The sequence below is a fragment of the Xyrauchen texanus genome, chromosome 17 (genome assembly GCF_025860055.1).
Source record: "Xyrauchen texanus isolate HMW12.3.18 chromosome 17, RBS_HiC_50CHRs, whole genome shotgun sequence".
In the NCBI taxonomy this organism is placed as follows: Eukaryota; Metazoa; Chordata; class Actinopteri; order Cypriniformes; family Catostomidae; genus Xyrauchen; species Xyrauchen texanus.
The window spans coordinates 28,177,787-28,204,284 of NC_068292.1; the positions used below are offsets into that span (position 1 = coordinate 28,177,787).

The 26,498-nt window shown below is 37.0% G+C and overlaps 2 protein-coding genes across 3 annotated transcripts; both read left to right on the forward strand.

Moving 5' to 3' along the window:
- Positions 1 to 8,424: 8,424 nt before the first annotated feature.
- On the forward strand, positions 8,425 to 15,474 carry ctsk (cathepsin K). The gene is made up of 8 exons (XM_052146587.1): positions 8,425 to 8,573; positions 8,982 to 9,122; positions 9,594 to 9,716; positions 10,199 to 10,351; positions 11,663 to 11,881; positions 12,220 to 12,385; positions 14,143 to 14,251; positions 14,753 to 15,474. The coding sequence occupies exons 2-8, from the start codon at positions 8,988 to 8,990 to the stop codon at positions 14,850 to 14,852; spliced, it is 1,005 nt and encodes a 334-aa protein (XP_052002547.1). The 5' UTR covers positions 8,425 to 8,573; positions 8,982 to 8,987; the 3' UTR covers positions 14,853 to 15,474.
- A 2,803-nt stretch (positions 15,475 to 18,277) lies between these two features.
- ctss2.1 (cathepsin S, ortholog2, tandem duplicate 1) lies at positions 18,278 to 24,000 on the forward strand. 2 transcript variants are annotated; one of them, XM_052146589.1, is made up of 9 exons: positions 18,278 to 18,408; positions 18,659 to 18,772; positions 19,692 to 19,817; positions 20,035 to 20,157; positions 20,465 to 20,617; positions 22,181 to 22,405; positions 22,900 to 23,065; positions 23,222 to 23,324; positions 23,529 to 24,000. In XM_052146589.1, the coding sequence occupies exons 3-9, from the start codon at positions 19,698 to 19,700 to the stop codon at positions 23,626 to 23,628; spliced, it is 990 nt and encodes a 329-aa protein (XP_052002549.1). In that variant the 5' UTR covers positions 18,278 to 18,408; positions 18,659 to 18,772; positions 19,692 to 19,697; the 3' UTR covers positions 23,629 to 24,000. The 2 variants fall into 2 exon arrangements, with proteins under 2 accessions (XP_052002549.1, XP_052002548.1); XM_052146588.1 differs by lacking the exon at positions 18,659 to 18,772 and having other exon boundaries at positions 18,279 to 18,408.
- The last annotated feature ends 2,498 nt before the right edge of the window (positions 24,001 to 26,498 follow it).

Consider the following 26,498-nt stretch of genomic DNA (forward strand, 5'->3'; position numbering starts at 1 on the left):
GAAGAAATAAAGCCATACACATCTGGGATGGCATGAGTAACCCAGTCAGTAAATGATGAGAGAATTTTTTTTTGTGTGTGTGTGAACTTGTCCTGCAGGGTTCTTTTTTTTTGGTTCTGGACTGAAATAGCTTTAGTTAAATAGTGATTTAGAACTGTAGCCACTCACCTTTATTTTACAATTCAAGAAAATCCATCTCTAGAGAGACAACAGCATTACAAAACTTGGGACAGAGCATCTCTGTGGTCAAAAAGACTGTGGTAGCTTTAGCCTCCGAGCAAAGATGAAAAACATCTGAGAAGCCACAGAATTACTAGTGGGTAGTGTGGGATTTATCTCTCGCCTTCAAACTATATTTTATTCACAGTGCAATAGACATCACACAAATGTGCAAAATGTATATAGAATCTGTCCTCTTTTATTCTCATTTTTGTAAGAAAGACAGATTTGACACACATTTTGACAATCAATGTACACATAAATAACAGAGTTGTGATATTTAGTCCCACATTTTGCCCAACAGAAATGAATCAGGCAGGTCTTGCCATTGACATTACCCATTTGTTTACAAGCATTATAAGGCGGTTCCCTAATGAGATCAGATGTATTTCCACAAGGTTATTTACTTTTGTTACAATGCATGCCTAGAGTAAGTGCATGCGAAATGGAAAGAGAGATATGTGCACTGGAGTGGCATACATTAGTTGTTTGAGAGAACAGTAACACCCTCCATATTGCCTTTAGGAATTTAATTAAATCTGGCCACTAGAGGGAAAACATTTCAAATGAAGTAAGGGATTGAGCGCAAAGTCTCCTGGAAACATTCACCTTTATCCTCATTTAGAGCAAATTCTTAAACTTCATGAAAATCACAACAAGATTGACCTATTTTACCAAACCCTTTGTCTTTTCATGTTAGTGTTGTGTAACTGAAGTAGTGTTGCCACTGGTGTTTTTAAGCTTTCAACCCTTTATAGGGACTCAGCCCCAAGTGTAATTTTGAGATGTTGCTCGACAATTAAAAACAAACAAACAAACAAACAAACAATTAAGTAATTTGGTTGTCTGTATATGAATAGCATTAGTAACTGTGCCATATTTGGTTGCAATTTCTTTTGTGATTTCACTATGGAGAGTGGTCGGGTGGGGTGGGGTGGGGTGGGGTTTTTCAGGAAAGCTTTTTGAAAATAAGCTCATGATGCAGAAATTGCAGACTTTAGCTTTAACAACTGGGAAGAATTCTGAGTCAAATAACATACAGTAAAAAGTGGGAGGCACATATACAAACTGTTGTAATTCCTACACCGTTCACCTGATTTGGATGTAAATACCCTCAAATTAAAGCTGAAAGTCTGCAGTTAAAGCACATCTTGTTCGTTTCATTTCAAATCCATTGTGGTGGTGTATAGAGCCAAAAAGATTCGAATTGTGTCGATGTCCCAATATTTATGGACCTGACTGTAAGATAGCTTACTACAGCAAATATAAAGATTCATAGTGTTTTCTCAGGATGTCTGCTGCAGAGCTGTCTTGGTATTAAACCAAGAATAGGGATTATTTGCTTTTAGTTTTTTCTTCCATGTTTTAAAAGCTTCCATGTTGTGAAAAAATCTTTACTGTTTAAAAAAGGATCTTTACTTCTCTTGTCCCAGCAGAAACCTCTGAAACAAAAAAAAAAAAAAACTGAATGTCTTTAGCTGATTTTATGTATATCCAAAGACACAACCTACAATGACCTGCTGTGTATAATGCTGTACTGCACTTGGCTTAAAGTAAGACATGCTGCACACTGATTTGTGTTTGTCAAATACCACCATCACAAACCCTTGATCTGTGTGCACGTAGCAAATGGTAGATGTCTGAAATTGTGAATGTGAATCTAACTCTGCCATAATGTATATTTTGCCAGCCCCCCTGTGTATGATCTTTAATCCCCAGCATGAGGACATCTGTTCATCAATGGTGGTGGCACAGGGAAAACATCAAAAGCCCCTTTGCTGAGATTTATAAATGGTATCTCTCTGCTGCAACTCTATACAACTCTTGTACTCTAAAACCTGATCAGGATGTGTGCTAAAAATCCAATCATCTTGTATTTCATGATTCTTACATTATAAAAAGTGAAACTGTTAGTCACATTTTCTAATTAATGTGACTTAATTCAAGTGAATAAATGAATTAAATAATAAAAGTGACACTGTATAAGCTAGTGTCCACAACAGTGGAAGTCATAGTTCTGTGATTCTCATTCTGAACAATAAACCATAAAAACTTTGTATCAAAAGTCTTGTGATAGTCATGGGAGCAGACACATGACTGCAGTAGAGGATTCTGGGTTTCTCCAGTTATGCAGTTACACCAATATGTAAAGTTACAGGAAACAGATGTTGAATTTGGAGATGAAGCTCTGAGTAAAGGGGGAGGGATTTTTTCCCCTTATGTCTGTAACATGACACTGAACATTATGACACTGGATTTAAAATACAGGTCTGTGCAAAAGTCTTAGGCACATAAGATGTTTCACACAAACATTTGTCTTAAGATGGTTATTTATATCTTCAGCTTTAGTGTGTTAATAAGAAATATAAATGTTAGACTCCCAAACATTACTTTTGCAAAGAATAGAATAGAAGAACATGGAGTCCTGCAACAGATGTCATTGCCTCAACAAAGCCCCCCACTGAACATCGTGTCAGTCTGAGATTACATAAAGAGACAGAAACAATTGAGGCGAATTCTCCAAGAAGCTTGGTAAATCCTATCTGCCAACAACCAAGAAAGACTCTGTCCAGGTGTATCTAGGAGAATATGTGCTGTTTTGAAGGCAAAGATGGACATGCCAAATATTGATTTAGCTCTGTTTCTGTTTACTGGACTTTATATGATGTTAATTGATCAATGAAAACTATTTATGACATCCTCACTATGCAACATTTTTCACAAGTGTCTAAAACTTTTGCACAGTACTGTATATCATTATTTTGTTAGCTTTTAATATTGCACATACAAGACATCAGTTTATATAAGCAGTGTATTGCAATATTATTTCATTCTTATGTACAATGAATAATAATATTGTTTTATGACAAAATATTTAAGTTTATTTGTGTGTAACTTTCACACTGAGTGTAATGTATCTGGACTCAATGACATGAAATGTATTATAAAATATTCAAGGCATAGTCCTCAGTGCTTCAGCTAAAAGTTTGAAATGCTGCATGAAAAAGTTGGTGTGCATATCAGTCAATCCTAAAACTCGTCTATTACCAAAAAACTTTGCAGTAAACCAGCTGATATTTTTTAATAATTTGTATAATGTGGCAATGCCTGATTGTTGATTTAGTGGAGTCTATGTTGATCTTATTATTTATAAAAATTTTTTTATAAAGAATCCTGCAGCGTCATGTTAAGCTACATTAAAATAATAGTTGAGTTTATTGAAGTGCTGTTTGTGGATAAATCCAGGGAACTGAAATGAGTAGAAGCAGATGTGTCCCACACAACATTTGTGTAAATGTAGCTAATCCAATCTCTGTGTGCTTTGGTGGGAGAATTCTGGGTTTGTGATGTCTTGATTAGATTTGGGTTATGGGGTGACTTTTAAACCCATAGACAAAAGCTGAACATGTTCATAAGCTCTCAGATTTGTCATCATGTCAGCAGGCTGTGCTGCTTTCGGCATATGATATTTATGGCAATGCTTGTATGTTTGTGACTAATCTGCATATAGCATGAGCAACTAACACTGAGGGGACTTTTCTCGACATACATTTATATCCTTTTAGTGCTGACTGCATGCCTATACAGTAGACATCATACACTGACACATTGCACAAGGAACTCAAGTTGTTGACTAACATGGGGAAGTTTTTATGACAACAGGGCCCAAGGAGGAGGATGCTCAGAGAAGAATTTATTAATATGTTCAATTTAATTTAGTAAGAAAGTCGGTAGCACTTTACAATTAGGTTCCATTCATTAACATGAGAAAATGCATTAGATATCATGAACACATTTTTTTTTTTTACAAATATATATATATATATATATATATATATATATATATATATATATATATATATATATATATATATATATTTTACATTTTACAGCATTTATGAATCTTACTTAATGTTAATTAATAAAAATACAACTGTTTATTGTTTATGTTACTTCATAGTGCACAAATTAATGTTAACAAACACAACTTTTGATTTAAAAAATGTATTTGTATATGTTGAAAATAATCTATTAACCAAGATTAATAAATGCTGTAAAAGTAACTTCGTGTTATGTTTTTAACTAATATTAATATTGTATTTCAACCTGATCTAACCCTTTTTAATTTGATTTGTTGGTGTAACCTAATGTAGAAAGGGTGATTCAACCTTGCCATATATAAAATGTTTGCCATAAAGTCAGTTAATTTAGTTTTTAAAAAGAAAGACATTCAGTGCAGCTGGTATAGCACCTTATAATTAGTGTGACCAGCATGGTCTATCACCTCTGTCAGTAACTAACCAACTTGACCATCCTATTACACCAACACCTTATAAGCTTGACTCAATCAACTCTAATGCCCAGGATGACAAAATGTGCATACTTTAATAACATCAAGGGTGCAGCACAAAACAGGCCTCATTTGCAGGGTCCCATGTATGGATTGGCCCCCATTCGCTTCCACTGTACGCTACGTGCCAGTCATGCCTCACTTTAATCCAGATTTTTGCTCTTTAAAAAAAAAAAAAAAAAAAAAAAGGGACAAATTGAAATTGAAATTTTTTGTGGTAATCAACATGCCAAAAATGCTGTCGATTAAGATGAACTTGAATTGAACCCGGAATATTCCTTTGATTACAATGACTCAATTATTAGCCTATTATATTAACATTAGGCTATTCATGATAGCCTATATAGGCTAATAATAATACATAATAATAATAATAGCCTAACCAGGTAGCAAGTAGTAATCGACCTGAGCTTGGTAGCTTAGTGGTGGTTGCAGCTCAGACTCGGCTTTTTCAGGTATGATCCGGGCCGAGTGATACCCGCAGCCGGCTGTTAAAGCAAAGGGCCGATTACGTCTCAACACAGGTGGGCCAGATCTATGGAGTTATATATTTGCAAAAATGCAAAATGTAAAAAAAAAAAAAAAAAGGGCGCAAAATTTAATTTTTAATGTGCAAAATGATATTTTGAGCACACAAAAATGTTCTCTGCACGCAAAATGATATTTTGAGTGTGCAAGATGATATTTTGAGCACACACATTTTTTGGTGAGCACAAGATGATATTTTAAGCACACAAAAAGTTATTTTGTACGTGCTTGAACTATTTGCAAAGATTAATAAATTCTTTGCATGCAAGATCTCACTCCCCTTGTATGTCCTATGCATGCACTCAGAACTCTAGACTGCTCGTTTGCTTTTCCAACCGCATTCCGACAAGTCCTGCCTCCTGTGTCATGATTGGCTATTAGAAACTGATAACAAGTGCAACTGCTTACTTGGACAGCTGAGGTAGCTACAGCAACCATGCACATCTCAGTGTAAATGTTTGTTCGTTGTTAGTAGATTCTCACTTTAAGGAAAATATAAATATGGTCTATTCAGGCTCTTACATTTTTTAAAAATTTTCTCTCAGGGCACACCCCTGAACCCACAGTATTTAATCTGTCAAAAGGCCTCCTATGTCCCATGCATAGATTCTGAATATAAAAATATTTCAACAAAACTGGACTGCTGTCATTCAGCTTCAAAACAAACTGTTGATCTTATCTTTTAAAATTCACATCCAAGTTCCCTCGACTGATGAAGTCTTGAAGAAATATTTAAATATTTTGGTAGAAAAGATCTTTCAGACCACACTAGCTATCTCTGGGCCCCCAATGTTCTCATCAGGATTTTTCTTTCTCTCTTTTTTTTTTACAAAGTACAATTGCTGTCAACATGGCAAGTTATAAAAACTATATAAAAAAAGAATTCCTAGCCATATAACTACTGACACCATGTAAGCTACATACTATCCTTCTTTGCTGGGAAGGAAATGTAGAGACCAGAACTCTTGGAACTTTAAATGAGTACCCCTGCACTATACATTTACATGTTTGTTTAGTATATGAGACAGCAGTTAGTGTAATGCTAGTTTACTTACATTTTTACATTTATTCATTTAGCAGACATTTTTATCCAAAGTGACATACACATGAGGAAAAGAGCAACAATTGGTCCTAAGGCAATAACATGAGAAGTACTGCAATACAAAGTTTCAAATTGCTCAGAGATGTATTATGAAGTCATTTGAGAGACTGTTGTTGGCCCACCTGAAGGCCATCTCTGGACCCTTTCTGGATCCCCTTCAATTTGCTTATCGGGCAAACAGATCTGTGGATAATGCATTCAACATGGGATTGCATCATATCCTACAACATCTGGACAGACCAGGGACATATGCAAGGATCCTTTTTGTGGATCCTTTTCAGTTCGGCTTTCAACATCATCATCCCAGCTTATGGAGTTTGCAGATGAAACTACTGTCATCAGCATCATCCAGGATGATGATGAGTCTGCATACAGAAGGGAGGTTGGACAGCTGGCTGTCTGGTGCAGTCAAAACAACCTGGAGCTGAACGTGCCCAAAACAGTGGAGATGATGGACTTTAACAGAAACACCCCAACACTGACCCTGCTCACCATTCTGAACAGCACTGTGGCAGCAGTGGAGTCATTCCGGTTTCTGGGCTCTAACATCTCACAGGAACTGAAGTGGTAGACCCACATTGAGTCCATTGTAAAAAAAGGCCCAGCAGAGGTTGTACTTCCTTCGCCAGTTGAGGAAGTTCAACCTGCCAAAGGTGCTGCTGATATTGTTCTACTAGGCAGTCATCAAGTCTGTCCCCTGCACTTCAAAAACTGTCTGGTTTGGTTCAGCTATGAAATCAGACATACAAAGGAGTGTTCGGACTGCTGAGCAGATTATTGGTTGCCCCCTGCCCTCCCTTCAAGAACTATACATTTCCAGAGTGAGAAAAAGGGCTGGAAAAATCACTCTGGACCTCAATCACCCCAAGCCATTACCATTTTTAACTGACGGCTTCTGGCCAGCACTACAGAGCACTGAGTACCAGAACTATCAGTCACAAGAACAATTTTTTCCCTCAGGGTATCCACCTGAACTGTTAAAACTATAAAAAAGACACCATGTAAGCTACATACTATCAGGACCTTTGCTGGGAAGGGAATATAGAGACCATTGAGCAATAATTATGTGCAATACACAGCTTAGTACAACATACCCCACCTCTTCTGCTATTACATTCCTGTGACAGGACAGAGGACGGACCGGGTGTGTAGGACCATGACCCGACCCGGCCCTGCCCTCCGCCCTGCCACAATTCCCTTGAACTATGTGTACACACACACACACACACACACACACACACACACACACACACACACACACACACACACACACACACACACACGTAGTGTTTCCATGTTTTATGGGGACTTTCCATAGACATAATGGTTTTTATACTGTACAAACTTTATATTCTATCCCATAAACCTAACCCTAACCCTACCCCTAAACCTAACCCTCACAGAAAACTTTCTGCATTTTTACATTTTCAAAAAACATAATTTAGTATGATTTATAAGCTGTTTTCCTCATGGGGACCGACAAAATGTCCCCACAAGGTCAAAAATTTCGGGTTTTACTATCCTTATGGGGACATTTGGTCCCCACAAAGTGATAAATACACGCTCACACACACACACACACACACACACACACACACACACACACACACACACACACACACACACACACACACACACACACACACACACTCTCTCTCTCTCTCTCTCACACACACACAGATATATATATATAATTTTGTCTTGTATATTTCTATATATACTTTCTATTTATTCTATTTTTTTATTTTCTCTGTCTTGTTTGTGTATTGTTTGTGCACAGGAAGCATGTCACCGTGCCAAATTCCTTGTAAGCATATGGCAATACAGCTCATTCTGATTCTGATTAAATGTTCTTCATACATTCAAGTGAGTTCTTGTACATTTATTATAAAGAGATGGTTATATAGATTTGGAAAATAAATGTATGTATGTATTATAAACTAATTAAAATGTATGAGAACTTTTAGTCTGAATAACAATTAACCATAAGCGTTTACATAACTCGGGCCAGCTCTGTCGCGGTCACATAGCCAATAGCTTCGGTTCAATCTAATTTCCCCAAACTATACCATGGTTGTGTTTATATTTATTTAGCTGCTTTATACCAGGGATATCCTATAGTTCAATTATAGAAATATAAAAGCTCCTGCAGAATACAGTTTTTTCGCAATAGCCTCCTGAAACCCGACACATGACATCATCGCTTTGAGCTGGAGTTTAAGCGATTCCAGATGCAAACGGTCTTCTTCCCTTTTCCCTCAAATAGGAGGAACTTCCTCAAAATGGTCGTATATAAAGAGGTAGTCTACTAACCCAGTTTCAAACCGGGACTGACACCTTTTGTGCTGCATTTTAAGGAATCATCGAGCCCAGGTAACTGTTATGTGCTTTGTCGTTCTGTGGAAGGGGCTTATCTTTTCCTAAACTGTGTATTATTTTCATTTAAATGTGCCACGAAGTAGGCTGCAATGTAAATGTTGATTTTTAAAACTGTTACAACTGTTTCAGTCTGTCTTGTATTGCATAACTTTCGTTTTCTTTTTAAACACTTAAAATTGAAACTTTTCAAACTTTTTGAATAGCCTACTTTTTTCCTTTTCAAACTCCCTCCTGCTCATTTCAGAGAAATCACCACTCAATACTTCTCTTCTGGCCTAAACAAGCACTGAGGGTTTCATGTGTTAACACACCGCGTACGTTTTAGGACCACTGCATGTGACTGTATGTTATAGTTTGTATTTATTGTGGTTTCAAACATCTGAGGGCATGTCTGTATTTCAGGGCATAATGTATAAATTCTGTGGAATACCTCTGTTGATGGTGTGGTGTGCACTAGCTCACACTTTGGATCTGTCTAATCTGTCCCTGGATGAAGCATGGGACAGCTGGAAAATCACCCACAGGAGACAATACAATGGCCTGGTGAGTAGCCACTCCGATTAGTGTCCTCAGGGTGCTAAAAGAGTAAACAAACTAAAACTAAGTTTGAGCATTCATCACCACCAGGAAAGATCCATCCAATTCATTCTTTTTTAAAAAAGAGAGGGGTTAAACTCTCTTTCTTTTATTTAGTTGTGTATTTATTTGACAACCTTGATTTGAATTTCACTGGCTAATGCGACTTCGGGGGGTCTATCTTTTCTATTTCTAGCTCCTAATAAAGAATGAGGAAAATATATTAGGGAAGGTTGCTTTAGAATCTTTCAGTGATTTTAAATCAGTTAAAGTATTGATAATGTAGCTCCTCCTGTAAATTTGGATACCTAATGGTGTATTTTCAGCTTAATTTTGCACCCTATTAGAGTTGTAAGATAAGAAGTTATTGTATAGAGTTATTTTATACATCACTCCATATCAAAATGTTTGTGTGTATGTGTGCTGCACGGCGGGCAGGATGAAGAGTCTATTCGACGGACCATTTGGGAGAAGAACATGCTGTTTATTGAGGCCCATAACAAAGAGTATGAACTGGGGATTCATACCTATAATCTAGGGATGAACCACTTTGGAGATATGGTCAGTAAACCCAAACTCAGTCTTCTAATATTTCAATGCTGGAAAATGTTAAAAACGTTGTTTAAAAGCTGATTCAGAATGAGAAACAGCTGTAAGAACATGTGATACTGGCCAGTGTACTCCAAGTGTCCAGGCTGGTGTAAAATCCCAGTTGCAAGAACCCCCTTGAGTTCAGAAAAGCCTTAGTAAGAATAAATTTACAATGTATAAAGGTTTTCTGAATTTAAGAGGCTTCTTGCTACTCTAACCGGATGTTAAACTGTTTTTCACTTTTACTTGGTAAATCTGTTTGCAGACTCATCACAAAAGCATCACAAAAGCAATACATCATGAAAAGTTTGTTCACTGTAACTAGATCCGAGATAACTTGTCTTAAACAACATTGTCAATACAGAATTTTCAAACAATATTCTGGGTTTATGGTCAGCATATTGAAAAGAGATTAGAAGATAATTTCCCCCCTAATGCGCATCTCTCTACAGACACTTGAAGAAGTCGCTGAGAACATGATGGGACTCCAAATGCCCATGTTCCGTGACCCTACAAACACATATGTGCCTGGGGACACAGTGGAGAAGCTGCCCAAATCAATTGACTACCGTAAACTGGGCTATGTCACAAATGTTAAGAACCAGGTGAGGAAACCAGACATTTCAAACCTATAGATATTAAAGACAACAACAACTAAAAAAAATCTAATAATATAGTAACAATTGGCATTTGTTTGTGGCTAGATGGTGATCCATGCTCTGTGAAACTATTACAAGATTAACCCTAGCAGCAAATGCGCTTTCATAAGAGATTTTGCTGTACTAGAGTTACAACTCTAGCCATTGCCAATACAGCTATGACTGTGCTTGGGTGCTATCTAGTGGTGAAAAATATGACTGTTAAAGGAATAGTTCACCCAAATATGAAAATTCTGTCATAATTTACTCACCCTCATTCCAAACCCATATGACTTTCTTTTTTATGCCGAACACAAAAAAGACATTTTTTAATTAATATTCCAGTAATATTCTTTTCAATACAATGGCAGTTGATAGAGACTCACTTTAAAGCTTAAAAAGGACCCAAAAGTGTAAGACCCCCTTTAAACTTGGTATTTAGATGCATCTCGGTTTATCTGATCACATGTGGTCAGGCGAGACACATCACTGTTGCTCACACCTGGCCACTTAAATGCGTCTCCTGAGACCATCACGACATACATCAATCATGTCAGCATGCTACTGCATGACATTAAAGTGCAAAAAAGTCAGAAAAGACAAAGAAAGCAAGAAAAAAATGGTGTGCTGTTTCAGATGCATCTGAAATTTTATCTAAGCACAAACGCAACATTTCAAGCAGAATTATCCATTATTTTCGTAGATTTCCTGTATTAAAGTAGCTTCAGATGTTTGTGCTTCTCATAAGTCACCATGCATGTTGATCTCAGACACAATGAAGAAGATTCGTGAAGTTCTCGTATTAGTGTATTCATCCATTTTCCAATGGCTGCACTCATGTTTAAACAAGCAGTTTACAGGTGAGGGGTGGTGTTTTGCTGCTGTCAGGGATGCATACAAGACGGATTCGAATTTACACCTCAAATGCGATGTGGTCACGTGTTTCTTACTACCATCGAATTTGTTTTTTGTGATTTGATCACAAAAGGTTTTAGATCCCGTTTAGACCTGTATTAAGTGCTGACCACATGTGATCGGATCACCCGAAATGTATCTTAATACCAGGTATAAATAGAGTTAACAAAAACAGTCCATTCATCATATTACAAGACTTCATTTGGCATCAAATAGGATTTAATGAGAAATAGTCCAAAATGTATGACTTTTTATTTTTATTATTAGTTGAACTGTTCCTGCATAGCTTTGAATTTTCATGGGTACCAATATGGCTGTTTTTGACTGCTCTTCAGTCCTGTGTTTTTTTACTGCTCTCCTCAGGGTGCATGCGGCTCCTGTTGGGCCTTTAGCTCTGTCGGGGCTTTGGAAGGTCAGCTGAAGAAGACCACGGGTAACCTGGTGGATCTTAGTCCTCAGAACCTGGTGGACTGTGTGACTGAAAATAATGGCTGTGGTGGAGGATATATGACTAATGCATTCAAATACGTCAGAAACAACAATGGCATTGATTCTGAGGAGAGCTACCCCTATGCTGGAATTGTAATTATAACAGTCAGCTTAATTTTTTAGACGTCCTTATGTACTAGGCAAAGCTATTTTTGTATCGCTTACAGGTGCACTCATTAATTTTTGTATGTTTCGCTGACACTTATAATGGGGATAACTGAGATGAAGCAAGTAAAATTCAACTGGTCAGATGACTGTACAATATACTAATTTAAACATATTTTTAGAAGTACATTTAATTTTTTATGTGTAAAGATTTGTAATGAGGGAAAAATTAAGGAGTGCATCTTTACAATACAATTATAATTCATGCCGATCTATGATTTAACTGTTAATTTCCATGTTTTCCCTCTCATTTTTGCCTCTTGCAGGATCAGCAGTGTGCCTACAATGAGTCAGGGAAAGCAGCCGATTGTAAAGGGTACAAAGAGATACCCCAGGGTAATGAGAGGGCATTGACTACCGCTGTGGCAAAGGTGGGACCTGTGTCAGTGGGTATAGATGCCATGCAGTCCACCTTCCTGTACTACAAAAGCGGTACTTAAGATCTCTTTTTGTTATTCTGTAACAACAAACTATATCTATTAGAGGTTGACCAATAGTGGATTTTGCTTATTCGATAACTTAGGTGGTGGAAAAGAGTGAAAACTGATTAATTGGTTTATAGAACGATAAAAAAGAAAATTTCTTTGCCTACTATGAGAGGCAGAGACAAAGAAGCAAGAGTTAAAAATGAATAAAATCCCAAAAGCAGTTTATTGTGCATTCAAAATGCCGATAATAACCAGAAAGATATTATGATTTTGTACACAGCCCGGGACTTTTATTCTGGGACTGTAATCAACCCCAAAACACATCAGCAACTCTTATTTGATGAAAGAGACTTGGGTCTATTACAATGCTCTATAGTTAAGTAAAATTTTGTATCCTAAATATTCACCAGATGAAGGGTTTTGTTTATTTATTTTACAGGATGATGTTTATTGATGGAATATGGTTTATTATTATTCATAAGATATGGGTCTGTATATTTGTGAGTGCACAAAACACAACGCAGCTCATTACAACCGTGCGCAACGTCTCATGGGGCGGTCACACTACACTACATGCTCCATTCACTCCCATTGAAACGCATCTGAAAGTGTGTGTGTGTGTGTGTGGGGGGGGGGTAAGCAAAAAAATACATGTTTTGCATGACCTGGTGTACCAAATATCAAGCTTGGTGAACTCTGAACTGTGAGTTCATATGATGAGAGGATGCTTGACCAATAGACGATCGAAACGTCACATCCTGACCTTGGCTCAACACAAAGAATACATATTTTAAAGCTGCTTGTTTTATTGTTGCAGGAAAGTGAGTAAACAATACATAACTTATATATATATATATATATATATATATATATATATATATATATATATATATATATATATATATATATATATATATATATATATATATGTATATATATATATATATATATATATATATATATATATATATATATAAAAAATATTCAAAACAGTTCAAAACACACAATATATATATTGTGATGTATTTATTCACGTACACCTAAAGCCATTTGGCATGACATCATATCCTGGTTTGTTACGTTGTCCGAAATAAAATTAGTGTGCTCAAAGCCTAGTGTGACCGCCCATTTTCGTAATAGCGCTAATTCTAAGTGCAAGTGGGTGTGAGTGGGAGTGTTTGCTCATTCTGTGGATGTATGTGCACAAACTGTGGGTGTATTTTATGGTATTGAAGTGGTGCAAAGCGCAGTTTGCTATTTTCCTGAAACCACGTCTTATCTCAGAGCGAAGTTTAAACTAATCAGATAAAAATATGGATGAATATTTTCAATGATGACATATTGAGATATTGCAAATCCCCAGGAGTTGTCAGTGATTGATTTTATTTCACCTCTAGAGGCCGCTGTTATACTGGAGAACCATCATTGAACAACCAATTTAGCAGATAAACAATAGTTCCAAAAAGCAACTATTTGGCTGGGATTCATCATTAAACGTTTATGTTGACTGTTCAGCCGGTTCCCACCTCCTCCTTGCCCATCTTTATACTGTTACATCTTTATATATCTGAGTGTGCAGTCATAGACCATTTTTGCATTTTCCAGTAGTTATGTTTAGTAATGGACCAGTTTAGAGGAGTAGGCCTGTGTTTTTTCTCAGTTAGGATGATTGTGCTGTGCAGAAATGTTTGCAGTGAAGGTCCCTTGTAAGGCCAAAAGCTTAAACTTTTTCTTGTGTACTGTGTTTCAAACCTATTCTAGGTGTTTATTATGATCCCAACTGCAACAAGGATGATATCAACCATGCAGTGCTAGCTGTTGGGTATGGAGTCAACCCGAAAGGCAAAAAGTACTGGATTGTGAAGAACAGGTGAGAAATGTCCACTGGTCCAATTATAATATTAGTCAAAACAATTTGTTTTTGCACCTTTAAGAAATGTCCCCTTCACATGAGAAATGAGAAGCAGGACAAGCTCATTTATGAGCTGGGGGTGACTGTCAATAGTTTTGAACTTCCCCATTGGCGTTGTTGCTGTGAAAATGTGGGTAGTCATGCATTCATGAGTTTGGGTTTCTGATGTCAGAAACTCAACAAATGGCTGTTTTTCTTACTTAGTTTCAAGAAACAGTTTCGTGGGAGTTGGGAAGAGGTTTTTTTTTTAGTGCAGTGTAATTTTTTAGTGCAATTAACTCTTTTATCTTCAGTGATCAAGGACAATTTGATTCCTCATCATTATATGACACTTTTAAGACTATTCAGATCCATTTTGTTTTTACTAAAGATTACATGATTTTGAAATATGCATGTTGTCACTGTCAGCACTTAACAAAGTCTTCCCTCCTAATCCATCTGTCTTTTCTCCTCCTGAAGTTGGGGTGAAGATTGGGGAAAGAAGGGGTATATCCTGATGGCTCGTAACCGTAACAACGCATGTGGCATTGCAAACCTGGCCAGTTTCCCAATCATGTGAGAGTTGGACAGTAACAGAAGCTCAAAAGAAACCAACAAGACCAATAACAAAAGGGACTATTATCGCCACTACGATGTGCTCCAACATGAAATAGTAATTGGGGCAAATAATAACACTCTCTAAAACAAGCATTGGATTTTAATACAAAAAGGTTGAGTTTTTTCTTTTTACCTCTTTCTTTGTTTTACCAAAGATGACTTGTTCTTATTCCTACCAAATACTGCAATTGCAGCTGTTTTGTGCAATATGTGACACGAGCAAGTTTTATATTGTGTATACAGTCTGTTAATTTTTTTTATTGTTGTTTTCTGATGCCCCTGGTGGGATCTGGTCTCTGAAATGCTTGTTTTATGATGTTTTTATTAAAAAGATTACCAAGGTTCTTTGTGACCATATTAAATAAAATATATAAATTCTGAGGACACCATACTCAACTATACCGAAATAGTGTTTTACTGTCACTTTGATAAATGGTTTATTTCAATGTATAATATGCTTTAATCAATTTTCTACTGTAAACTTCGATCACACTAACACACAATTAGTTTAGTAATTAAATAATTACTATTCTTTGTACTGAAACACTATTAAAAAAAATTAAGAGAATAAAATACCATTAAAATGTCAAATTCTGAGATCTTTTCCTTGAAACATAGGTGTAAGATGTTCTTGAGGTTATAATGCCTTTGCGTTTGTTCTGCTGATTTGGGGGAATAAAAGTGCCAGTGCCTTGATTTGGCGGAGACAAAACCAAGAGAATTCAAGAAAAGAAAAACAAATAACTGGGCGACAGGAACAAAGGTCTACGCCAAAACTGCAAATGTGTATCTTTGAGAGCCTCCGTCAACCATAAAATCTGGATTTTTTTTTTCTTCTGGGGTTTTAGAAATGACGTGACATGTTCTGTGGTAAAAACTCATATGACATTAACTGAACCACTTCCTCATCTGCATAACAGATGAATGACTAAACAGAGATCTTATAAAGCTTATGAGAATGCATCACCCAGCTTTGATATTAATGATTTTAGAGATTGGTGATTAAAATTTTTAATTGATTTTAAGCTAAATATATTACACCTTAAAGGGATAGTTCACCCAAAAATGAAAACTCTATCATCATTTATTCTCCCTCATGCCATCCCAGATGTTTATGAATTTCTTTCTTCTGCAGAAGACAAATATTTCATTTTTAGAAGAATATCTCAACTCTGTAGGCCCATACAATGCAAGCGAATGGTGGCCAGATCTTTGAAGCACCAAAAAGCATATAAAGGCAGCTTATGACTCCAATGCTTTAATCCATGTCTTCTGAAGTGATCTATCCGGTATTGGGTGAGAACAGACCAAAATGTAACTCCTTTTTCACTTTATATCTTGTCACTGCAGTCTCTACGCACAATCATAATTCAAGCTCAATTTTAGTGCTTGAAGACACCTGCTCTGTGCTAGATGGTGCTAGAAGTGTAATCAAGATTGAAATCATGATCACCCAGGAGACTGGTGATGTCAAGATTTCTAGTGGTAAAGGAGTTATATTTTGGTCTGTTCTCACCCAAAACCGATTGGATCACTTCAGAATGTATGGATTAAACAACTGGAGTCTTATGGATTACTTTTAAGATGCCTTTATGTGCTTTTTGGTGCGTCACCATTCACTTGCATTGTATGGCCCTACAGAGTTGTTCTAAAAATTGTCATTTGTGTTCTGCAAAAGAAAAAATTCATACACATCTGGAATGGCATGAGGGTGAGTAAATGATGAGAGAATTTACATTTTTGGGTGAAGTATCCCTTTACATCTGTGTCTTAGTCTAGTCACCTGAATCTCATCTTATATCAGACTGATCTGGCAGATCTGGTTTTGACCCCAGCTCTGTAAAAATGTGGTAGTCTTTGTTCTGTCATTAATAGTTTCCTTGTGTTCATAATATGCGCATACACATAACAACAGCATGATGAATTGTTAAACAATAAGTAGAATTTACAATGTTTTTCTTGGAGACAAAGTGTTATAGTGCATCTTAGCATTCAAAATGTAAAAGTTCTAGATAATAATTCCTCATTTAAAATAAGGAAACAAAAATCAGCACCAGGTCAGCACAATTGATTTTTAAAGCTTGATGATGAGTCAGATTTTTATCAGAAAACTCCATTTAGGAGTTTAGGTTCATTGTTTCTGTACCTTAAAGTGGTTAGGTGTCTCCTTAACCAACTGGCTCAGTGGTAAGGAATGTGATTTATAAAGATAGCATCATATGCATTTAAAATCTAAACTTTGTGACCTGTATACTCTCAAAACCTAAATTTAACTCAGGATTGACAGCTCATTGGTGTTTTTATAGGTGATGGGCAGTCATGGTTAATTTGTGTGTTCAACCACAGTTCCCCTGAATATCTTTCTATTTAATGTATAAAATGTGAACTTCAGATAACGTTGCTAACACTTTGTAAATATGGATGTAAACTCCCATTGCAACTCTTGTCTAAAAGTTGAAACTGTTATTGTGCAGTTTAGTCTCGTGGAATATCCTTCTCGTTCAGTAGCCAAATGATAATCTAACAGTAATGTCGCTAGATGACGACACAAACAATACAAGGACAGTCGAATAACAATAATGGGCGTTTCTCAATCTGTGGGCATTTTTCAACTATCCAATGAAAGTAGCGAATCTCAATGTAACCAGGCAAATCGTGTAATAGCGGTTGAAAAACGCTCACTGACTGGAAAATACAAATTTGTTCTGCAGAGAAGCTAGTCTCAATAAATGTGTATAATAAATGGTCACAGATTAGAAACTTCTTTATCTATCTTTAAAAGCATTCACTGAAAAGCGTGTGAAACGCCGACTACCCTCAATTCTGAACTCAATTCAGCCGAGCAGAGGGATTAAGTAAAAGATATCTCAAAACCTAGTGAGCTGCCTAGTGACATTTTGTCTCTAGCAAACGTGTAGCTATTTCCTCTGCTTTAAAAATAAAATGACACCTGCCTTATCTGTTAGTTTCATTAGCAGTTAAACTGAGGTACAGGGGTTACCATTACAGTTAAAAGGTATTCGCTGGTTTAAGATGTGGAAACAAAGGTGCCGTCCACAGACGGCAGTCTTTGACCGTCCTCTTCACCTGCGTTCTGCAACGTGATTTTTAAGGTCTGAATTGACTCAGAGCACATCGAAATTAATCAATATCTTAAATGAAGGATTTCACTTGTTTTATATAAGACACTAGGCTGCAATTAGGCATAAATATTAATGTGACCATAAAAAAGTAATTGTAAGACATTTAGTTATTTACTTTTATTTATTTATATGTTTGCACAGTTTTAGTTTATTTAATTATTGATATGAATATGTTTTAATAATAGCGTTTAAAATAAGGCCTAATTGTTTATTAATTTATTTTTCCTATGCGAAACTAAAAGTTAGCCACATGACAATAGGCAGATATTAACACGTGATTGAGCTAAATAAAAGCAAAGCAACCAGGAACTCACCAACGTTGTTATTCACATCCTCTTCAAACGACGAGAAGTGCAGCTTAGCAAGAGTGCACAGGTGAGCCAAGCCATATCTGAGAAATGTAGGCCTACTGTCCTTCATGTTTTTTATGTATATGTTTCCGTTTTCTTCTTTTTTTTTTTCTTCTTCTCTCTTTTAAATAAAAGTTTTCTAGTCGGCGTTTTCTCTCACACTTTGCTTTCTCTTTCGGTTTTGATGTAGTGGTTGTAGGTTTTTCATGAGAGCTTTTCCTTATTGAGATTTTAAAATGTTCTTGTGTATGATACTGTTTAATCGTCGTTTTTAGGTGGCTATCTGTGGGTTTGTGTTAAGAAAAACTGAAGAAAATTGAGAAACAATTTAATAATGCAATGATGCATCAAGTGGAGTCGATCTAACAGTCGTTGCTTCCTCAATTCGGGTTATTGTGTGTGTGTGTGTGTGTGTGTGTGTGTTGGTCCATTCCTGTTACTCTCACTTCCTTTTACTTGGAATTAGTTTCCTTCTTTCAAATCTGCAAGTCACTGTGGTTCATTACAGAAATGAGAACTTTTCAATAACAAACTCCTGTTGTTGTAGCCCTTTAATTTTAAAGGATTCAAGGCAACTTTTTCGAAGGCATGCATGTCCACATATCTCATGGCATGGATCTTTTAAAGGGTTACTTAATCCAAAAATCTGAATTCTTTCATGATTTACTTTCCTTTTAAGCCATCCCAGATTTGTACGACTTCTTCAGCAGAACCGAAATTAATCTTTTTTTTCAAAGCTAATTTCAGCTGTGTTTGTCCATACTGTGGAAGTAAGTGGGTGTCATCAGGCTGTTTGATGGTGCAAAAGGCATATTTAGGCAGCATAAAAGTCATCCACATGACTCCAGTCATTAAATTAATGTCTTTTGAACCGAATCAATACGTCTGTTAAAAAAGTTAATCGATAATTAATACTTTTAAAAATCACTTCCTGCCAGCAGTCGACGCATCACATTACTGTTGCTTGACATAAGCACAATGGCACATTCATGCGAGAAGTTGGAAGCGCGCATTACATTTTACAACAGAGGAATGAACCTGACGCGAGAGTTAGGTAATTTCAAACAGCAATCTTGGATGGCTTAAAGGTAAGTAAATCATGGGAAATTTCTGTTTTGGGTGAACTAACCCTTTAACCAGTAGATATGTTTCAGAAATACCATTCAACTGAAATGACATCCTCTTTATAATGCGAAAGATGGAATGATGTTTAGGCCAGTTGCCGATACATAATTTGATAATATATTAGCATATAAGATGTGTTCATGCATGTAGTGGTTGTTCATCATGGTGTTTTGCATTTGTCAGGCAAAGATGTTTGGGAGCTTGCTGTTTGCAGTGTTTTGTGGCGTAGCACTGGCCCATTTTAACTCCAATCTAGACCAGCACTGGGAGATGTGGAAGAAGACTCATGGCAAGATTTACTCCAGTGAGGTGAGTATATGAACCTGGTTGTATTAGAATGTTATGATGTGTTAAAATTAGGGCTGTCAGTAGATATATATTTTTGATTTTTTTTTAATTTTGATTCCATTAACTAGTTGAAATGGAAGCATTTAAAATGAATAACTGTAATAAATCCAGCGATGTAGACACCGGTGTCGGTGTAAAAGTTTATGTTCAGCATTATTTTGCATGTGTCTATTTGCAGTTTGAGGAACTGGGCAGGAGGGAATTGTGGGAGAGAAACATTCAGCTTATCACACTCCACAACCTGGAGGCCTCCATGGGCATGCATACCTATGATTTGGGCATGAACCAAATGGGTGACCTGGTGAGTCCTACTTTACATGTTTAATTTGAGAATTAAGTTAATGTGGGATTCAAGCTGTAGTTATTTACTGTGTAAAAGAACAACATACAAGAACAAATTCTTGTCCCTGTGTGTGCGCTTTAGACACAAACTACCTAAATGTGTCCTCCGCTGATCTGAATAATGCATATTTGGGGTTTTGGTTTGGGATGGGTGACTAAATATGAGTGTTCAATAAATGTTCAGAACACTAATAATCCTCAGTCCAGAAGTGGACAAATAATATTTAAAAAAAAGATTTTTTTTTTTGTGCTGTGTTGACTTGCAGACGACAGAGGAGATCATGCAGACGTTTGCCATGACCCGTATCCCTCCTGGCCTTAAGAGGCAAACGGCAAATATTGTGGGCTCTTCTGGGGATCCTCCCCCGGACTCTGTGGACTGGAGAGAGAAGGGCTATGTCACCAGTGTAAAGATGCAGGTATGCTTTGCATTTTATTTTTATAGAATGCTGTTTGGTTTCTGCTCAACTAGCGTTTTGAAGGTCTTGACATTAACGTTTATCCGATTGTTATACAAGTGGATTTTTGAAGGGGCAAGTGAAATAATTTTACCTGTCTGATCGACCAAGTAGTCTGATGAAAATGTAAATGATGAGAAAATTATCTGCTATATTTGTAAAATGTGTATTGTGTGTGCATGTGTGTGTGTGTGTGTGTTCTGAAAATACATATCAAAATTCCACAAATGCCTGTCTTATTGAGGTGTTCGTGTGAACCGAGTTCTGTAAAGTAAACAAACAATGGGGTAAAAGTGGATTTGAAACAAATTTCAGACATGTTAATGTTACCTAATAGACCTGCTGCTGTCTTGTGCCATTAATAAGCATTAAAAAAATGAGAACTACTTGCTGCTCTTGGCTGGGTAACTTTAAAAGTATTAATGTATTTTTATTATACAGTGAAGACCAGTAGTAGTTCTGTCACATTTCATTCTAAATGTTTACTTGTAAACAGCAGTATCAAGTATACTAGTCTTGAATAATTGAGAACTTGAAAATGAATAAATAATAAACAATTGAGTGTTATTAGTTGTCATGGTATTATAGCTGGTATTGAAAATCGTCAAATTTCACCACTGAAATATAGGTATTGTGTCAAAGTATATATCGTACTGTACATGGTAGATGTTGCTGCAAAAAAAAAAAAAATGGATCTCATTCCAAAGAACTGTGAGCATTCCTGCTGTAAATGATGGTGATGGAGGCTTTTCTTTATTTGACTATGTAAGTAACTTTTTTTTTTGTTTTTGTTTTGTTTGTTTTTTTTTTTTTCTTCTGTCGTCAGTGTTTGAGGGATATTTCCCCTTTCCTATAGCTTCCCCTCCACTTGCAAACCAGAAATTACTTCATTAACCATATTGAAATTGCAACTTGCTAAAACTTCTTCATGACTGCGTTTCAGAATGTGGTTTCTTCAGCCATGTGAAACTGAAGTTCCCTTAATATCAATACATTTACATTTATTCATTTGGCAGACGCTTTTATCCAAAGCGACTTCCAAAAGAGGAAAACTTAAGCGAATCATCATCTTAAGGAGGCAGTGGTACGAAAAGTGCCATACTACAAAGTTTCACTATCATCAGAATAGTATACAAAACAGATTTTAAGTGCAACAAGAATTGTAAAAAAAAAAAAAAAAAAAAGTGTTAAGTGCTTTTGGAAAAGATGTGTTTTTAGCTGTTTTTTGAAGATGGAGAGTGAGTTAGCTTCACTGATTGAGTTGGGAAGGTCATTCCACCAACGTGGTATGATGAAACAAAGTTTCTGCATTCTGGATAATTTGGAGAGGCTGCATTCTGGATAATTTGGAGAGGTCTAATATAACATGCAGGAAGGCCTGCAATGAGAGCGTTACAGTAGTCCAGTCTAGTGGACTACTACAAGTGACTGAACGAGCAGTTGTGTAGCTTGTACAGAGAGAATACTCTCTCAATACAATACTTGTGTTTCTTGTAGATTTATTATGCTACTATATGCTTTCAGGGTGCTTGTGGTTCATGTTGGGCATTTAGTTCTGTTGGGGCTCTTGAAGGACAACTGAAGAAGACCACAGGAAACCTGGTGGACCTCAGTCCTCAAAACCTGGTGGATTGTTCCTCGAAATATGGCAACAAGGGCTGCAATGGTGGATTTATGACCTCTGCCTTCCAGTATGTCATTGATAATGGTGGAATAGACGCGGAGTCATCTTACCCTTATGAAGGAGTGGTAAGGTGTTTATCTAGTCTAGCAACCATTCCAATAAGATTGAATTTTCTTTTAGAATATGATTGTATAAATTATTCTTTGTATGATTTGTGGGTCAAGCATAAAACCTCTTAACCTTGAGATATGAGGGTGGTCTTGGAGATATGGGGTGGTCATGGGTTGTTTTGAAGCATGCACATAGTGACTGGGTTCATGCAACAAATGTGATTAGCTTGTTTTTTTTTTTTCCATTATCCTTATGGGTCTAATGTAAAATCGTGTGTGTGTGTGTGTGTGTGTGTGTGTGTGTGTGTGTGTGTGTGTGTGTGTGTGTGTGTGTGTGTGTGTGTGTGTGTGTGTGTGTGTGTGTGTGTGTGTGTGTGTGTGTGTGTGTGTGTGTGTGTGTGTGTGTGTGTGTGTGTGTGTGTGTGTGTGTGTGTGTGTGTGTGTGTGTGTGTGTGTGTGTGTGTGTGTGTGTGTGTGTGTGTGTGTGTGTGTGTGTGTGTCCCCTACAGCAAAAGCAGTGCAGATACAATCCAATCCAGCATGCCGCAAACTGCACCAAGTACTATTTCGTTCGACAAGGAGATGAGGAGGCCCTGAAGCAGGCTCTGGCTAACGTTGGGCCCATTTCAGTAGCCATTGATGCCACCCGCCCTCAGTTTGTCATGTACCGCAGTGGTAGGTATTTCTTTATACATATTTCAGTTTGGGTAGTCTTTTTCTCTTGTGGCATGGCTACTTCTGCTTTCTAAAATCTTCAACCTTGTGTGCATGCGCTGCAGCATCTGTTGCCATCTATTGTGCGGTTACCTCAAATCTGTCAAATGTTCGCAGGAGTTTACAATGACCCAACCTGTACCAAAAAAGTGAACCATGCCGTGCTAGCTGTGGGATACGGAACAATGGATGGACAGGACTTTTGGTTGGTCAAAAACAGGTAAGGAATAAAATCTGAATTCTTTACAATTGGTCAAATCAATAATTTACTGGGTCCTTTTGTTTGTTTCTTTGGGACTCATGAGGAGTGGATGAATTGATCAACACTTGTATGGAAAATACTTCTAGAGTAAAACTAGCTAAACATTGAAGTAGTGATTTTGAAGTATTGATACATAATGTAATCTGTCTTTGGCCTTAACAGCTGGGGCCTCTACTTCGGAGATGGTGGCTACATCCGTATAGCCCGAAATCAGAACAACATGTGTGGAATTGCTTCATATGCCTGCTATCCAGTAATGTAACAAACACTGTTAATGTATGAACAACATGTGTGGAATTGCTTCATATGCCTGCTATCCAGTAATGTAACAAACACTGTTAATGTATGAACAACATGTGTGGAACAACATGTGTGGAATTGCTTCATATGCCTGCTATCCAGTAATGTAACAAACACTGTTAATGTATGAACAACATGTGTGGAATTGCTTCATATGCCTGCTTTCCAGTTATGTAACAAACACTGTTGAAATGTATGAACTTGCCACAAGAAAATTATTGTATAATCAAATTTCTAGGATGTGATTGTGTGTTCTAAATGTAATGTGTTTTTTTTTTTTTTAATTTCTGATGTGTTTTAAATATGTTGAATATCTTGCAAAATAAATATTCTATTTTAGAACCGTTTTCTTTTGGCATTTTCTAAATCCTAAAGACGAAATGGGCTTTCACTCTTCAGTAAGTTTACAAATGACTTAGTTTTTTTTATTCAGTGCAACATCACAACGAACAGTTTCACATGAGGTATTAAAGGATTTCCTTTTTTTTTTTTTTTTTTTTTAAATCTGCACACAATGTCCAGTTATGATTGACATTTAGATTGCTGTGATTTTTACACCTTTGGTTGATTAGCCACATTCATAAGGTAACACAAGGGGATAATGGCATAAAATGACAAATGTTCACACCAGCAGAAAAGGATTTTAGATGAGTGATGACTTTAAAAAAATATAAAGGACTTGCTACCTTTTCAAGTCTGCTTATCTAAACCATAAATTAGACACTATGTTTAAGTGCCCTGTCTCTACAGGGAAGAATTTTGTTAGCCTGTGTTGTGATCCAACAAAAGACTGGATCTTGTTGGTTTTATTTTTCTTCCGGAGTTAATTGGTTCTTTTGACAGAATTAGAATATCATTGCATCGCATTTGTAGAGACCATTTCAGACATAGTTGACATATTTTGGTCTATCCTTTTAACTCTTCTACATTTGTTTTTGTTTTGAAGGGATAAGCAATCTTAAGATCAGCAAGACCCCCTCTCTTGCTTCGATTGTCATTCCCATTTGGTCATAATACTGAAATGTTCTGCAATCTCTCCCACTCACTCGTACACACTCATACATAGACAAACAATAAGGTTCTCTCTGCCTGCAGGTAGGGCTGTGATTATTTGTGTTAACGGATTGATTCCAGCACACTTGGCTATAAAAACTTAAAGCACACAAACACTCCCTGAACTGATGGGATCTTTGGTACAGTTACATCTCTGCTACACAACACATCACATACAGTTGAGGTAGATTAAATTAGAACTGTTGGGCAGAACAAAAGGGCCAAACAGGATCCCCTTGATGGACTGTGGAATATAAATATTATTTCAGATTTACACAGGGCCAGAACACAACAGAATGCCACAGTTCAAAGTCTGTAATATAACGGGCACCTGATGGGGTCGGATTCAAATATAACTTATGAGGTTAACAAACAACGCAGGAACATGGCATGTTCATTGTTCCTTTCCCGGAACTTGTTTAGAATGGGTTTTATTTGTGGCTCTCTACAAATAAAGGCCGGGTCCACACCAATTTTGCTACGTTTTCGCCTCTCATCCACACTAGAATGGCATTTGCCTCCAATGAAAATGCTCCATATTAGGGCATCATATTCTTCGTTCAAACGAAAAACTATTAGTGTGGATGTAGCCTAAGAGTATTCAACAGTAAGTATGAATAAAATGCCCACTAGGAGACACCGAAAACTAAATTACTTCAGAAGCATATTCCATGATGTGCTGGCTCTGAAATGCTAAATGTAACCATCAAGACACTACAGGTTGCGTGTAATCTCTAATCATCTACCACTGTAATTTTGAAATTATAATTACCTAAATCATTAACCCTCAAAGAAAAGAGAGGATTGGCAAATCACAACTGCAACAGGGTGACCTGGAGAGTTGAGACAAACACATGCTGACACCCTTTGCCCTGTGCACAGCATGCTTACAATTGTTGCTCATTAAACTTTAATTCCCATCCCCAAACTCCCACCCCACCTCTTTCTTGCCATGATTTGGTAATGCAGCTAGTCTCTGATCTGCACCCCTCCCCATAAGCCCATGGGTCTGACCAAGTGCCGAGAGCCGGCCACAGCCTCCGAGAGGACACAAATAAAAAGGGCCTCTTTGAAGTTGGCAAAAGTCGATGGCCTCTTTCATGGGCCCTCTTTCAAGTGCATGCTGTGAAGGGGCCTCACTACATACCCTGCAAAGTTTAAACAAAGGGGAATGAGAAAGAGCATTGAAAAAGGTACGATTTATCCCTCAACGTCCAAGACAGCCCACACCGCGAGACTGGGGAGCAGCACCTATGAGCAACGTACAGTAAATGTGAACTGCAATGCAGGAGTTCACAGTTAAACATCCGCACCCAGTGCCCAGCCAGATTGAATGGTCTAAATATAGAATCTTCTGGCATTTATAGCCATTTGTGGGCGGTTTTCATGCACAGCTGGATGAAAACTCTAGAATCTGTTGATGAGTCTGTTCAGTTAGGCTGTGAAGTAAATGGTCTTAACATGCAGCACATGTGAAGTAGGAGCCATGGATGGGTTTAACACTAGGTTGGATATAAAGATATGAACACAGAGTTCAGGAGATGAGAAAAGTTGGACATTCAGGGAGGACAAATATTCATCTTTGGTATTGGACTCCTATCAGAGACAGGGTCATTGTCATACACAAACAACACAGAAATACATACTGACGGTACCTAGTTAATAAATTAATTAAATAGCTAGAAGATTGGAAATAAATACATAAATAATTATAAATACACAAATTGGATTTCAGTTCATGTTCAATTCAAGTTTCAACATTGCGTTTAGTTTTTTTTC